The 16726-nt window shown below is 45.3% G+C and overlaps 1 protein-coding gene across 3 annotated transcripts in view; it reads right to left on the reverse strand.

Moving 5' to 3' along the window:
- Positions 1 to 518: 518 nt before the first annotated feature.
- The window catches only part of LOC309687566 (fibroblast growth factor 12-like), a 54454-nt gene continuing 38246 nt past the window's right edge, over positions 519 to 16726 (reverse strand). For 2 of the 3 annotated variants that reach the window (XM_082502625.1, XM_082502624.1), the window contains exons 2-5: positions 15903 to 16013; positions 13018 to 13121; positions 9992 to 10190; positions 520 to 8261 (exon numbers count right to left, since the gene is read on the reverse strand). In XM_082502625.1, coding sequence (XP_082358751.1) covers positions 8110 to 8261; positions 9992 to 10190; positions 13018 to 13121; positions 15903 to 16013 — 566 coding nt within the window. In that variant the 3' untranslated portion in view covers positions 520 to 8109. Of the gene's footprint in view, positions 8262 to 9991; positions 10191 to 13017; positions 13122 to 15902; positions 16014 to 16726 lie in introns of all 3 variants that reach the window. The other variant, XM_082502623.1, reaches the window with a different exon arrangement.

Below are 16726 nucleotides of genomic sequence, written 5' to 3' on the forward strand. Positions count from 1 at the left end.
CTAAACCTGAAGTTTCTGATCCAGCTTCACCTTAAAATTCCTCCTACAGCTTCACAGTAAAAGCCTATTAAACCCTATACAGCAAGTCACATAGATCAGGGGTCCCCAATCCCAGGCCTCGAGGGCCGGTGTCCTGCAGGTTTTAGATCTCACCCTGGTCAACACACCTGAATCACATGATTAGTTCATCATCAGGCCTCTGGAGAACTTCAGGACATGTTGAGGAGCTAATTTCGCCATTTAATTCAGCTGTGATGGATCAAGGACACATCTAAACCCTGCAGGGACACCGGCCCTCGTGGACTGGGACTGGGGACCCCCGACATAGATGTTTTACATTAAAAGTCTCCAAGCTGCTGCTTCACAATAAAAGCCTCTCATCTGTAGATGAGACAGTAGAGATCCCCAGGCTGCTTCAAAGTAAAACCCCTTTACCTACTTCCCCGCGAAGAACCATCGTGGCTCCACAATAAAAGCCTACCGTTTACAAAGAAAAAAAAAACTCACGAAGTTCCTTCAAAGTAAAAGCACTAAAACGGCTTTACAGTAAAAGTCCATCAGTTTAATTTTGAGTTTACCTTTTCAAGTTCACTTGTTAAAATAAAAGCCCTTGCATTAGTTCTCCAACATCTTCAAAGTTAAAGCCCTCCCCATCTTCTTTATAATAAAAGCCCTACAGCTGTTTTACATTAAAATCCAAAAGATTACATTAAAAGCAGGAAGTCACACAAACACTTCACAATTAAAGTCTTGAAACACATTTGAGCAGTAAAAGCCTCCACAGTAAGAATCCTAAGCTTTGCAAGAAAATCACCAAATCGATTACAATAAGTCACAACGATGTTTCAAAGTAAAAGCTTAAAAGTCTATGGTTTGCTTCACAATGAAAGCTTCACACAAAATAGAAGTCTTGAAGCTGGGTCAGGGCACTACTGCTCCTTCACAATAAAAGTCTCTCAGTACACACAAAATAAAAGCACAAAGGTGCTTGAAATTAAAAGCAAACAAGTCCTCCTATGACTTCACAATAAAAGCCCACCAACAGTTTCACAATAAAGGTCACAAAGCTCCTTCAAATTAAAAGACTTAAAGTGGCAATTAAAACTCAACAAAATTCCTTTACTTGCTTCACAATAAAAGTCCCCTAGTAACTTCACAGTAAAAGCCTCTGAGCATTTTTACAGTAAACTGTTTCAAAATAAGAGCTCAGAGACAAAATAAAATGCTAAAGCTGCTTCGTAGTAAAACTCTCACAGCTAACTGTGTGACCAGATTTAGAAATGAAACTCTCGGAGTCGCTTCAAACCGTGTGAATTGGTTTGTAATTAGATGCTTCACAATAAAAGTCATTTCTTTCAAAATAAAACCTGCCACCTGCTTAACCACGAGATGCTGTTGGATCCCAGAGGTCAGGCTGACGGTGTTTCCTCCTTGTTGCTGTGATGTCGGCTGATGGTCGTGTTTTTGTGTCTCTCCTTGTTAAAGTTGGATGAAGCCGCCTGCGAGGTCGTCGCCCGTAAAGTGGAAACCAGCCGCTGAGTGCCTGGATGAGCTTTTAGACCATCTCGGGAATAACTGAGAGCTTTTTAGTGGGAAACCACAAAAACACCTGAGTGTTTCCTGCCGCGGCTGCTTCAGAGATCCCAACGTGACATACACGAGCTTTATTTGTGGCCTAAAGTCTGAATCTGTGCGTTTTGTGTTTATGCAGCAGGACCGAAGTCATTCGAATACAAATCCTCGGACTTACAGGAGATTTGATGACAGATAAACGAGGCCCTTTATCACCATGAAGCAAGTCTGCTGAAGTTACAACTTCAAATAAAAATGAGCGATATCTGTGCTACTCTGACCTTTTCTCAATATTGTTTTAAACGATTCTTTCATTTTCTTTACACATTAAAATCACAAACTCACTAATCTCAAATATTTTGGGACAGACTAACGAACTAACGTGCTTATGGACTGAACAGCTGAACGTACAGAAATCCTGTTTTAAGCAGGCGCTGCTGAAACGTCTTTAGGCAGCTGTTGTTGTGAAATGTTGTTAGTTAAAAATAAAAGTGAATTGAACTGAAACAGTGGCCAGAGCATGAGGATTCATTTCAGATTAAAACACAGAGGCCGACTTTGTTGCTTATTGTGTTTCCAGGGTCTGTGTGCAGTGGATATCCTTAAATGGTCATGTCTGCACAGAAGCCCCGCCCTTACGCCCTTGAAACCTCCTTTATGTGAGGAGCAACCAATCAGAAGAAAGTTGCCCTGAAGGATGGGCTGTCCAAAGGGCCAGGATAAGATAAAGAAGGATTATTTTGTGACTCATGCAAAGCAGCTGAGAATGAGCAGAGCAGATTAACATGTACACAGACAAACAAGTTCATCGTCAGGAGTAAAAAACACAGACAGACACTGATGCTCTTATATGTTTTTTTATTTTTCAGTACTCTTTTTTCATCCTGCTGCGTATTTGCGATGATTTTCTTCTAATATATGATGCGTTTTTATATGGAGGTGCGTCTGAAAAGGTGCAAACATCAGCAAACACAAAGAAAGAGCAAGAGATTTTAGGTTCGACAAACACGTTGCAACTCGGTGACGTTCACCCTCCTCCTGGGCCTGCGTTGCTTCGTAATGACATCATCATTTTGTGATACGACAGTGCCCCCTACAGGTTCAACATCTCACTGTTTTTGAGTAAAAAAACTGAGCGTCTCAGTTTTTATAAGCAGGAAACTTTAAAACTGCCATCGTTTAATTTCTAGAGAGCTCAGAGTCGAACCCTGAACGCTTTAAAACACAGACTTTTGTCTTTTCTACACTTTCTGCTTCTCATGAACCGGTTTACAAACTCATGCTGCCTTCAGGTGACGCAGATTACCATCGATGCGAGCCTTATCAACGATGGTTCAATGTTCTCGCTCTGATTTTGTGCTTGTGAAATAAAGGATTTGAAACCCTGCACTTATTTTTTGCTAACTTGAGAAGACTCGAGTTAAAGTATTTGAGAATGTCTCAGTAAAATGACAACAGGCAGCACGGAGACGAAAGAAACACTGTGGACGTTTAAAGCAGCGAACGAACGCACACATCTGGTTTTTCTTACACTTTAAGACATTCTCAAATATTTGATACGCAACTAAAATCTTTTCTTCGCAGGCGTTCGTGTGAGTTTGTGAAAGGTGACAAATGTCATCTGGCGTCACATGTAAATAAATCAAAACAACATTTTTATTTACTTTAACATATAAAAGTTAAATTATATGGTTAACAACAGTAGAAATTATTTTATCTATGAAAGTTATTACATTTATTACTAAGTTGTTGCTGATTTTTTTTCCCTCTATGTTGAATTTATTTCCTTTTTTTTCTGCTTTTGTTTCATTGCTGTCGTGTGCTAGCGTGCTATACGAGCTCAAATGTGAGCGCCATTTGTAGTTACTTCATGTTTGCATTTGAGATCATTTTTTTGATGCATATTCTGAAATAATGTATATTTTCATCATTTTAGTTTATTTTGAAAAGTCTCAACAGGATCTTGAGCTTTATTGTGAAAGATTTATGTGAAAAATAATCAAGTGGACGGTTTTTTGCTAACAAACCGACGCGTAAAACAGTCGCACGTCCGTCCGTAGTGTGGTTATTTTAAATATAAGACAAAGAGAGAACTATAAGAAGAAAGTAAGATGGCCACTACATCAACATTTAATTTCTATCTAGATTTTAGATTTATTTAGATAATAAACTGAGATTTATGACATATGTTTTGGTTATGTGACTGGCACTTTGCTTCCTCCGTACAAAAGGGCTCTCACATGATTTTTGAGGCGAACTTATCTCGTAACTTGAAGGCAGTTAGATTGAAACTGGTTCTGGGTCTCCTGCTGAGCCTGAAGCAGAGGATGTGGTAGAAAAGACACCCGGTACAACATTTCTGTCGAGTGGTTTGGTTGTGTTGACGCTTACAGAAACATTAAGAGGAGAGCGTTCGTGCCGAGCCGCTCGTGTTCCAGTCCTCGCGGTCCGACCCAGAACCCCAAACTGGAAGACATTCTCAGAGGCAGCGCAGCAGACTGTGACTGGTCCATTCATTTCCACCCTTCAGTCCATTTATCCATTTACAACCTCACCAACCACGCCCCGCTTGACCCCGCCTCCTTTTACCCTCCACTTCCACCGATCAGAGTGTTTTTAAGTGTCATCTCTGCAGCTTGGTGTCGGCCGACGGGAGGTGACGAGTTTCCCAAAAACAAACACATCAAAGTTCAAACTCTCGTTCATCTGCAGGCCGAGCTCCTCGTTTGGTGTCCAACTCCAGTCCTCCAGAGCTACCTGCAGCTTTTAGACGCATCCTTGTTCTGACACACCTGAATCAAATGAATGGTTCGTTATTAGGCCTTTGCCAAACTTGATGTCTGCTGAAGAGGGAATCGAACCTTTTGATTCAGCTGTGTTGGAGTAGGGATGCATCTAAAAGCTGCGGACAGCAGCTCTGGAGGACTACAGCTGGACACCCCTGGGTTAAGGGACTTTTATGTAACAAACGTGCAGAACGTCATCAGCAGTTGTTGTTTTAACTGTTTTAAAATGTGACCGTTCTTTAAACCTTTGCTCTGTTTTTATCCCTACGCTCTTTTCGCCAACAGACGTTACTCTCTTACTTGGCACATAAGGTGTTTTTAGTAACTTACTTAAATACGGCTACACTGACTTGCTGCTCCTTATGGTACAAACTGGCCCAGCCTAGTTCTAAAATGAGCAGCTGCTTATTCAGGTTCTGAGAGCTTCCTGTTAATCAGCAACGGAATCAGGATCAGAAGAACAGCCGGGACTGTTTTGGGGACTTGGTCCAATCTAGATGTGGAACCAGGGACAGTACAGTGGAGGGACATTTCAGCCTGAGCAGAGGTTTTCCATCTCTGATCTTTATGACTCAAAAATATCTTTACAAATGATTTTATGATGACAGAAGTTTCTCAGGATTGTTCTGAGCCAGCGTGACGACAGAGGCTGAACTTGTGGAACCACAGTATGAGCTGCAGAGACAGGATCGCAGCACGAATGGCACTAACGACTTTCCATACATGCTGCAGTCCTGGTGATTTTCTCCCGCTGAGAACGGTGAAGGCAGTGATAGAACGTGTGCAGGAGGAAGGACGCGTTTGATGGAGACTTGTTTCATTTTTTTCCCGGTTTTCTTTTTGGGAAACTCGGCTGGTAACATCGGAGAGAAGTAAAGGGTCTGAGTGAGAGAAGAAGGAAATTCTTAGAGGTTGGAGAGGGCAGTGCAGCGACTCAGGCTGAACGTCTAAACTTTACTCTCTGGAAAGGAAAAGATCTCGCCGTCACAGAGCAGTGCAAGGAAGAAACGTACTCGGGGTGGACGCAATAAAGGGAGCTTTCAATCCTGAGCATCCACCCAGGGAGCTGCACGTCTGCTCTTCCTTAAACTCTTGACTTTTATTTTGAAAGATGACAGGAAATCTTTTCCTTTCAGCTGTGTGAAGTTCAGACGAGGTTGGAGTGAAACAGTTTTCAGGGCAGTGCTCTTTGTCTAAACAAAGCGGGGCAGTGTCAGAAACGCTCCAAAGCCCCCCATCGGCCGACACCTGAATGCATCACGGTGGAGGGAGTGAAAGTGGGAGCGTCGGGCGTTTTATCCAAACACATTCACATCCACGACATAAAAACCTGTTCTGGAATCTTTTGATTCACTAATCAATAACCGACCACTTCATCTTTTCCTTGAAGTTAAATTTAAAATTCAAATTTTCTTTTCTTGAACCGCTGCACACATTGTGCCAATTCAACATAAACAAATGGACCAATCAGAGCTCAGTGTGCCCGTCCTCATCAAAACCAAACACACAGTCGTGTTAATAACAGACAAAGTGAGCGCATGCTGTGGCGTTTTAACCCGTTAAATCCTGATCACGCAGAGCTCCAACACGCCTGCACAGGGCAGGTCGCGGTCGGCTCGTCGTTCAGCTTCAGTCCTGTTCAGACCGGATCAGAGTTACACAACTCGGCTGTTAGTGTCTCAATAAATCATTTAAACCTCCCCATGTCTGCGGGGGCGTCGCACAGAAAGTACATCATGCAATATTTCTTGTAACGCCGCAAAACCCAAAATCTTGTCATGTGATCAGAGCCTGAACGCAGCACAGAGAGACTGAGCTGCGATCAGTTTTTTATGACATTATTGGTGGACTTCACAGTCCTGCTGATCTCTTTTTAAAACCAGCAGCTTTCAGACCAACCTCAAACTCCCCACAGTCAGAGTTACACCTCCACCTGTGCTCACGGCTCTTTGACCTTTCCTGCCCCGGGTTGTGTCTCACAGGCTGCAGGCCTCTAACAGTAACTCACACCAGCCGTGTTTTGGAGAGCAGACTGGTTATAAAGGATAGCTGTAGCTACCAGGACGTCACTCGCTGTAAAATACAAATAAAATTCCAGAATTTCAGTCGCCAAAACTGGAGCTCAGACTTCTTAGGCGGAGGAAATTATCTCTAACAGTGTTTTTTACCAGGCTGTATATTTCTACTGTAAAGCTGTTCATTTTAACATACCAGTCTATGGGGACTGGCTCACCGCTGAAAGTTGCTGCTTGATTTTGGGCTCCTGCCGTCCTTCATTTATTACTTTCTGTGCAATGGAAAAGAATTAGCACTATGCTAAGCTGCACATTTCTGGCATGTTTGCACAGTTCATGGTTACTACAGATCGGTTACTACTACAGTGGGTGTGCTCGCTATAATCTGACAGCCCACTGACTGTATAGTTTATACCAAGAAGCACCCAGGGTTGTTTCTGCCCTACGTTTCCCCTGAAATGATTAATTGATTATGTTTTAGGATATTCAAAATCCCCCCATCGTCAACTATTTGTTCATGGAAAATATTTGGGAGTACACCATCTATACTACAGTCTGTTCCAACCGTAAACTGGGCTTGTATTTGACCTATAAACAGCTGCAGGTGCTTTTACAAGCCTCTTGGCAACCCACCTCCACCCCAGCTCTTCTGGGGTGTATCATATCTGATGCCTCAGATGCATAGTGACAAATATAAACTCCTCTGCGGATGTAACAGCCGTTAACACAGCCTGAGACGAAGCCTGCAGACAACACTCAGGGCTGAAAGGTCAAAGCCTTTCTCTGAGCCTCGCACAAACCTTTTAGAACTCGATCCTTCACGTTTGGATGCGTTTAAAGAAGTTTCGTCGGTTTTCGTCAACGTGAAGCGAAAGCAGGAACTCGATCTACAAACTGCTGAGTGATTTTAAAAAGCAGGAATGTGGAGTTCACGTGGACACCACCTGCAGCGACCACACAAACCGGCACGCTGTTCTGATCCTCTCAGGCGTACAGTCACCCGGTCGCCCGACTGACCTCCGTCACAGGAAGCGGTCCGATCGGCACAGAGCCGTCTTCTTTCCTTCAGTCGCCAGTGTCTGCAACAAAAACCCACAAAGGCTCCCACCCCGAAAACACAACGTAACGCACGTAAAGATGTGGCAGCTGAAGAAGACGAAACAGAAAAGGTCTTCCTTCCAACCGGACAGAACATCACGCAGAAGAAGAAGCGCGGCGTGTCAAAAGTGCGAAAGTCTTTGCATTCATTAAGAAATGAAAGGAAGTGAAGTTTCTACATGGCTTAAAGCTTCGGAGTTCTCAGCGCTCGCTCGACTCGCAAAAACATTTTGTCGTCGTTGTGACAGAAATGATGATGATGATTACAATGTGGCGATGAAGAGTAGGTGGGCTAGCCTCTCGGCGCCATTTCAGCAGGGCTCTTTGCATAAAATGTAAATCATCATCATCAACGTCTTGATTTTTTTTCCATTTCCAAACAGGCCCCTCCCCCTCGCCCTCCCCCATTTGATTTAAAATATTTCATAACGAGCACGAAGACCCCACCGCCCCCCCTCCCCTTTTTTTAAGCTTCTTTTTTTCTTTGTTTTCGCCGTCGTTGTTATGGCGGTTGTTGTCGTCGTCGTCGGTGTGGTTGTAGTTGTTGTTGTTGCTGAACAGAGGGAGTGTTAAAATGGGAGTTCTCCTCCTCCTCCTCCACCTTCGCCTCGTCTTCCTCCTGCGGGTGGCGCTGCAGGCTACGACGCCTCTCGTTCTGTGGAGGACTCCGCTGCCCGCTGCTCCCTCTCCAGGCTCCTCGCCCGCTCCTCGCTGTTCATCGTCGGGCTCCTCGAGGACTTCAGCAGCTTCTCCTCGAGCTCGTGCAGCGACGGCTCCTTATACATGCAGACTACAGGGGGGAGGGCGGGGGGAGGACGGGGGAGAAAGACAGTGAGTCATTAAAGCATCACGCCACCACCAACTCTCGAATTTACACATAAAATAAACTGAAAGACATCCAGACGTAAATTCAGATGTCAGAGTTCAACCTGTGATGCTGCATTCAGTGACATAATCATAACTAACAGGTGTGCAGTTTGTGCCAGCGTGGACGAGGACACACCTGAACCTTTATGCAAAGTATAAAAACAAAGCTATTAAAACTAGCAGCTACTTCGAGGTCTATGTGCTGACGTTAAATAACAGAAAAGAAGAACGAATCAGAAATGAGGAGGTAAAAGAAGACATCAGTGAGTTAACGAGGGGGGAGAAGGAAGAAGGGGAGAGGAGGAGGCTGAAGGACACAGAGGAAGAGGAGAAGATTGACAGAAGGACGAGAGGAAGGTGATAGTTGACAGATGTATAGTTGATGGATATTTTTAAATGAAGATGAGGGATGAGAGGGGAGGGGCAGAGCAGCTGAAAGCAGAGACGGAGCTTCGTGTTTCCAGTTAAACCTCCATCTGTGATATTAGAGCTTCACCTTGTCCTCACACTCTGAGTTCTGGCTGGACGACCTCGGCTCCTGGCTCACCTCTGAGCTCTCCACGCCTTCCTCAAACTCTCTCGTTTGCTCCCAGGATCTAAGAGCACAGCAGCTGAGCTACAACGGCTCCTACAAACCGACAGCACAACCTCCCAGTCTCACAGTCAGCTGCCGTTTTACTGGTTGTATCGTCAAACAGGACTAAAAATATCACATTAAAAGGCTTCGCTATTCTTTCAATTTATGTAATTCTGGTTCAAGTTCACCAGGAAATACGAGTCTCAGCTGCTTTACTGTTAAGAGGGTCAGTGTTTACGTAGGCTTTACTCGGCCAACGGTTCACCTGAAGTAGGTCAGAATGTGAGGCTGAGGATTTTGAGATATGACGTTCAGAAACACGTTTTCCTGCCTCTGTGTTTTAATATCAGGACGTTTCCAGCAGAATGTAGATGTCAGTGTTTCAGTGTTAAGCACCTACATTTACAAAATCACCTCTAAATGCAAAACCTCAAAGCCCATTTCACTTATTGAACTCATCTTCTACTACGATAAACTACAGACATGTGGAGAACCGTCGATTTCAAAGTACAAAAATCCCAAACTGGGAGAAAAAGCTGACTTTTCTACTTCTTCTCTCATGTTTGCGCTTAAAAAACATTTTGTTGTAAAAATACAGAGTGTGGAGTTTAGCTCAGAGCGGGAGGCGAGGTTACACTTCCCTCTAAACACAACTTGTGTGTCTTTCACTGACGCGGAGCAGAGGAAGCTGAAGATATCAGCTGCATGTGCACACAGAAGAACAATGTGAAATAGTTTTAACATTAGCTTATTAAAAGTTTTGAAATATGATGACTTGTTGGTTAAATGAAATGGAACTGTTGGACTGACGTCATCACAGACCTGCAAAATCAGTCATGAACTGTAAGGATAAATATTCACTCTGGGACAACAGAAAACAAGCGTGCCTTGAACTCCAGGACGGTTCCCCGAGGACCTCAACAATACTGCAGACCCACAAACCTTCTTTACAGATAAAGAAAATCGACGGTGGCGTTACTAATTCACACTTCGTCCTCGTGTTTTGTCTTTCTGTCTGACCCGTGAGACACGAAAGCATCGCCACCACCAACATCTGTGTCCACAGCTGGTCTCACCTTCGATGGGTCTGGGGACAAAGTGTGAGCACGGTTTGGTTTTCTTCACTCGGTTTCCCTTCATGATGATTCCTTCCTTATTGAGGCCCAGGAACCAAGCCCGGCCCGACTCGTGCTGCCGATACATGGTGGACGAGTAGATGACGTAGTAGTTTTCAAAGACCGACTCCTTGAACTTGCACTCTGGTGTGAACACATCCTGATACACAAACACACAGAAAACATTTCAAGTGTAATCAGCAGAGAGATCATTTTGTAGTTTTCCTTACACGACCGCCTGCTTCACATCTCTGTGCGTCCACATGTTTGATTGCACGACTCGACTGCTTTTATCTGAGTTTTATTTTGAAGTTTAAACTTGGGGCTTTTATTTTGAAATGAACAGCGTCGAGTGCTGACCAGCAGCCTTTTAGCGTCACGGTTCAGTTTGTGCTCAAAGCTTTTGTCATCATTTTACTTCCATATAAATCTGCCTGCCTGGTGTGACAGGACAGGAAACGGTCACTACATGCTGATACTTCACAGAAACACGGCAGGATGTGATAGGACACAACACGCGAAGCAGCCAATGAGCTGCGACCAATACGAAACACCTCGAAGGTGATCGATCACATTACACGCACACGATAGCGTCAGCAGCACTGCAGCGCAGCGTCACATGTAACAGGACATGAGAGTCTTACAGAAGCTGGGTCTTAATTCTCAGCCTGAGGTTCACACTGAGCACAGGAACTGTTCACTGCTGCAGTCTTTAGAACATTTTAATTAAACAAAAGGAATCTGAACTGTAAGAACTTCAATAATCCATAAAACATAAATGGGAAAAGAAGCTCAGTGCAAAGCAGCTGAAGAATAAAACTCGACATTATTTTGAAAGCTTCAAAAAGCTTTTAAGTTGAAATATTAATGTAAGTCTTGTTCGTGCACTTTATCCTTCACGGATCAGGAAGCTGTGGTGGACACCAAACGTGACTGCTGGGCCGTTTAAAGTCCCAGTTTAGCACCTCCCTCCAGGTATAACAGGTGTGTGTGTGTGTGTGCACCCTCTGGATATAACAGGTGGTCGGTCAGGTGAGCCAATCAGAGCAGAACAACCCCCCCTAGCCTAGAGCCAGAGCCGGCGTTCAGTTACCTCAATTCTGTGATCACTTAATAAATAAAAAGCAGTTTTGGTCAGCAGGTGTGGACTGCAGGCTCCTGGAGAAGCTTAGAGGCTGTTTTTATTTGTAATCTGTTGCCGATTATGTTTATGTGTCGCTGTGCTTCCTCTCCCAGCCTTTTGCTGCCCTGCTCCGACCTTTGAGACGCGTTCCTGTCATAAACTTTGTATTGATGTAAAAACTTTGCTCACCGTGAGATGTCACAGATGCTAATTACAAATCTGTCTCTGAGTGTTTAAAATGATTCACGAGTGACTGAGAATCTGATAAGAATCACGCTGAAGTCACTACTACACTTAATAAAACCCAACACAAACACAGCAACAGATAAAGAGGAAAAAGGAGCCACGAGGAAGGAAAGACGGGACTTCAAATGGAGGAAGAGGAAACAGAATAAATGATGAAAAGCGTATTTTTTCCTCCCAGCACGCAGCCTGCATCTCATATCAAGACGTGATGGTTTCAGTAAACAGTGTCGAGACGCTCGGGCCTCCCAGCACAACTTTACTTGCAGCTGTCTCACCGCTCATGCTGTAATGCTCTTACATAACTGCAGAGCAAGAGGAGGAGCTGCTGTACTCTTCATCTGAAGCTACACCTGAGAGAACATGAGTTTATATTTTATGGAGCCGAACCAAATCCTCACTTTACCTCCTAAAAAAACAGGGCTGCCTCTTCCATCCTGGATTTATTCGGCATGTGGTTGAAGGGCTGAGAGATGGGATGGAGTCATGTGATCTCCCCGCTCTCGATGGGAAGCATTTACATTTCAAAGCATTGAGCAGTCAGGACCGACTGGTGAGATGGGATCAGGCCAATTTGTGATTAATTAATAATTAATTAATGATTAAGATTCATGAAGAGGACCATCGAGCTAACAAGTGCAGAAACATTTACTAACAGCTGCACTTCCATATATGGCATCAAACCACGAAGCAGAACTGAAGCGCAGCTGCAAAGTGGCAGCAAGGTTTCATCACATACCCGCCACGAAGGCGCGCTCGTGTTACACTGACTCAAACTACCACACAGTCAGCGTCCGCGGCTTCAAATCGCAGTGGCGGCGAGACATCTGTGATTGACAGGCAGCAGCAGCCAATAGGAGCGCTGCAGAACAGGTAGTTCATGGTCGCTCCTCAGAATTACATCTTCCCCACAGCGCCGACCAACAATCGCAGCTAACAGCTAGCTTCTTCGGGCGCACTGCGAGCTCATATTTAGTTTTTGTGTCTAACACGCCTGAGAAAGCTTCCTCACATCGTCGCCGTTATCCTCCTCTTCCTCCACCACTCTGCCTCCATCCTGATGCTGCGCACAGAGAGGCGCATTTTAAAGTTTTATGCACGTGTTGTGAATTATGGATGTTAGATGGACTCGCTGAGCAGCAGTACAGCTGTAGATGTCCTCGGTCTGATCAGGGCTGTCCTCCTAACTACTTCCATTGTTCATCATCAATTAATTATTACACACGCTGTCTAAAAGTGGAACTTTTGTACCGTAATGTCACCGAGTTTGCATCTGAACACGAGCTGGAACAGAAAAAACAAACGCAGGATCTCTTTGCAGGGGAAGAACTGGATCGGTCAGATAATGAAATAAGATCTGAAATCAGATCTTGTGGGGATTAAAACTGAGAGAAGTGTTTTCACTTCAGTGAGAAACTTTATCTCAGTGTCACCCTTGAGCAAAGCAGTAACACCTGATTACCTCACAAACAGTAGTTGACTATCAGTGTTTTCAGCAACGAGACGTTTTAATAGTTAAAATGATTGTTGGGGACACGTCAGGAGCTCCTGGCTTTACCTGCTCCAAACCTTTAACGAAACAAGCTCAAGAAGGACATGAGGATGAGGCAGATGTTCTTACAGATGTGTAGAGGAATCCCTCGGCGTTCATGGCCACGTACAGCGCGGCCTTCACTCCCTGGATGGCCACGACCCTCAAACCTACTGGGATCAGGTTAAACAGAGCTGGAGGGCGAGAGACATAGACAGAGAGAGAGAGTTAGGTAGTGAGAGGCAGAAGTAGATTAATACAAAACGTCACAGAGAGCACAGAAGACGGACGGAGCTACCAGGAAGTCTGCCGCAGTTAGCGAGCTCTTATTGTGAAACCTCGAGTTGAGTCATTTGGCGTTTTGAAAGCAGATGTGACGATCGAGCGGCGGAGATGAACGAGGAACTAAGATACTGCACTAAACTCCCCTCTTAACGACCATGATTTCAAACGTTGATGACCTGGCTCTCTTCCTCTCCTTACTCCTGCAGGTTTCTTCCTGTTAAAAGGGAGCTTTTCCTTCCCACTGTCGCCAAAGTGCTTCCTCATAGGAGGTCATATGATTGTTGGGTTTTCCTCTGTATGTATTGTAGGGTTTACATTACAGTATGAAGCACCTTGAGGAGACTGTTGTATAAATAAAACTCAATTCGAGACCTCCCAGAATATTTTTGTTCTATGAATATGTGCACGTATATATCAGACGGAGCAGAAACGTTTAACACTGCAGGATGATGTGAAAATGGTGATTGCTGGAATAATTCATCAATGGTGGGTTAGCCACGAGGCCCCAGCGTCTCAGCCAGGCGGAGGTTGAGACCCGGACTCTGGACCGCTGCAGCAGCTCCATTCTTTCCTTTTTCAGCTGTTACATGCTAGCATGCTAACAGAGGCCTGTAGAGTCTCCTGGGGGGAATTTGCTGGGACATCCACTCCTGAGATGATGTCTTGAGTGTTTTCCACGTGTGGATACCGTCCTCCGCTGTGGAATAACGGACTTGAGATTCTTTGGCGATGGCCTTATCCCTGCGTGACCGATGGACATCAACTGATGCTTCTTTAAGCTCGTTGCTGATGCCTTTCCTCCTCTGCATCGTGTTAACACACAAACCTGCAAACTACAGAAACGTCTGCTTCTATCTGTTCTCACATTTGCAGTAAAAAGTGTCAGAAATGAAAATGTCACGAAGAGTCGCACAGAGCAGGTTTAAATTAATAAACCAGCAGTGATTCCTCCATCTCTGCTTTAAATCTTCTGCACCTGTGTAAATCAGACCCACTCAGCATTAAAAAATCCCATTACACCTCCTCAAACTGTGAATTCTTGTGCTTTTAGTCGATCTGTAACGGTGGTTAAAACCCGGCTCAGCCTGCTGATGTGCTTCCAGCTGATAAAGCGAGAGAAAAAGACTGAATAAAAGCAGAGAGAGAGCGAGAGGGGGGGTGATAGAGGGACGCAGTGATGAGAGGTGATTTAATCCTCGGGGACAGAGAGCTGCAGTGTGGGTGAGGATGAGGAGTAGGAGGAGGTGGAGGAGGAAGAGGCCTGTGGCAATGGCTGTGGTTAATCCTCCTTTATTTAACTCAGAGATGATCAGAGAGAAAGCGAGAGGGGGAGAGAGGGGAATCCAAAACATCTCCTCCTCCTCTTCTTGTCCTGTTTTTGCTTCTTTTTTCCAAACCAAAAGGATTTACAGGAAGCAGCAGAGGCTGTAATCCTGAGCTCATCCAGCCGAGAAACAAAGACCTGCAGCGGGAACGTGACCGAGTATCGACGATCAGAAGCTGCCTTCAGACTGCTCCACCTCGGATCACTCTGTTACAGACGCCAGATGCAGCTTCAGCTCTGTTTTCTGACGCAACCCCAAACGGGATTTGTGGAATCGAACCAACGACCTTTTGCTTGCCAAGTGAATGTGTTAAACATGACAACGTTGTAGGGGAGGTGCCTTTAGTGAGGGGAGGGTGGAGTGTGAGAGCGACAGATGGATTGGGGCGGAGTGACATCCCTACACTCACCTGTGGGGAGTGACTGAAAGAGCTGCAGGTGTAAGCTGTGGAAATGCATTTCCTTTGAAGCGCACTTAGTGACGGGGCTCAGAGCAGATCTGCTGGTCCTCCACATCGAATAGGCAAGACCGACCGGGAGGAGGACCGGGCAGACCCAGGACTCACTGGAGAGATTATATCTCAGCTGGCTGGGATCAAATCCCCCCGGATGAGCTGGAGGAGCTGGCTGGGGCAAAGGGGGTCCGGACTTCTCTGGTTAGACTTCATGACCCAAACCCAGGGAAGCAGCAGAAGATTGTTGGATTATGTTTATGTTCTGATTTAATGAGCTGTTGTGTTTGAGATCCTTCTTCTGTGTAATGTTTCACCTTTCTGAGCTGTTCTCTTGTTTGACATCGGATGATCCACGGTGCTTTTACACTTTGGCTGTGGCTCTTTCCATAAAAGTTGGAGGTAGCGACCACGACATCACACAGTAGTGAGTGTGAAACAACATGCTCACTGAACCCTTCATAAAACCGACTCCTGACACCAAACTTTAGAAAATGACCTCATCTTTTTATTTAGCTTGACCCAAAACGAGCCCATAAACCCTCAGGATCGCCCCCTGGAGGCCATTAAAAAGAGTACAGGTGTGAGGCATTTTCTCTTCACTCTTCAGACAGAGAAGCCACGCCCATTTTTTATGTAGCGTGCGGTCTAGACCAGGGCTGCCCAATCCCAGTCCTCGAGAGCTACTATCCTGCAGCTTTTAGATGCATCCCTACTCCAACACAGCTGAATCAAATGGTTTGATTACCTCTTCAGCATGCCATCGTGTTTGGCAAAGGCCTGATAACAAGCCATTAATTTGATTCGGGTGTGTTGGAACAAGGATGCATCTAAAAGCTGCAGGACGGTAGCTCTCGAGGACCGGGATTGGGCACCCCTGGTCTAGACAAATACAGTTTTAATGTGGGACTCACTGTAGTCGCTGTTCTCGTCCTTGGTGCCGCTGATGGCTCCTTCGGGCTGCATCTGCAGGAAGAAGCCCTGCTCGCTGAAGAGGCGCGTCACGATGCCCTTCAGCTGCGGCTCTGAAACACAAAGACCGATGTGAGGTTCAGCACACACACACACGCACACTGTACCTGACAGCAGGTTGTCAGGTAGCATTGCTGAGTTTATCTCACTCATGTACGCGTTTCTTCTTCTTCTCTACTTTCACATTTGAGAAGAAGAAGAAGAAGAAGAAACAAGCGTACATCCCAACATTTCCCGTCCAGCGTTCCTCACACAGACTCGACCGCAGAGAACTGTCACACCTGTGCAGTCAGCTTGCAAATCACGCTAGCTAGCATTAGCTGATAAATCCGCAGTTCACCCTTTGCTTGCATAAGACATATAACACTAACAGTGTGTCAGCCACTAGTTTAAGAACATGTTTAAACATGACCATCGGAAACCCTCCAATCTGTGTGGAGAGAGTCAGGAAGTTCCTGAAGCCCCAAATCAGTGACCTTTGCCCTCAGAGTTAGCAGATGGCTGCTGATGGGTTTCCAGCCTGGGCCACGTGAAGCTTAAGGGCACACAAACACACATGGTTCAAACCCCAGGGTGTCACATGTGCCCCAGAGACAAACCCTGAGGCCACGGCTCAGCACGCGAGTCCCTCCTGCTTGACTTTAACACCGAGCTGAAGGTCTGAGGACGTAAACACGGTAGAAGCTGAGCAGACGAAGTGATGCTCCAGATGACAATGTGGGCCAGAAGGACTCATCTCTGGCAGAAATAGACCAAAAAGACAGCG

This window comes from Aulonocara stuartgranti, assembly GCF_965226115.1.
Source record: "Aulonocara stuartgranti genome assembly, chromosome: 14".
NCBI lineage: Eukaryota > Metazoa > Chordata > Actinopteri > Cichliformes > Cichlidae > Aulonocara > Aulonocara stuartgranti.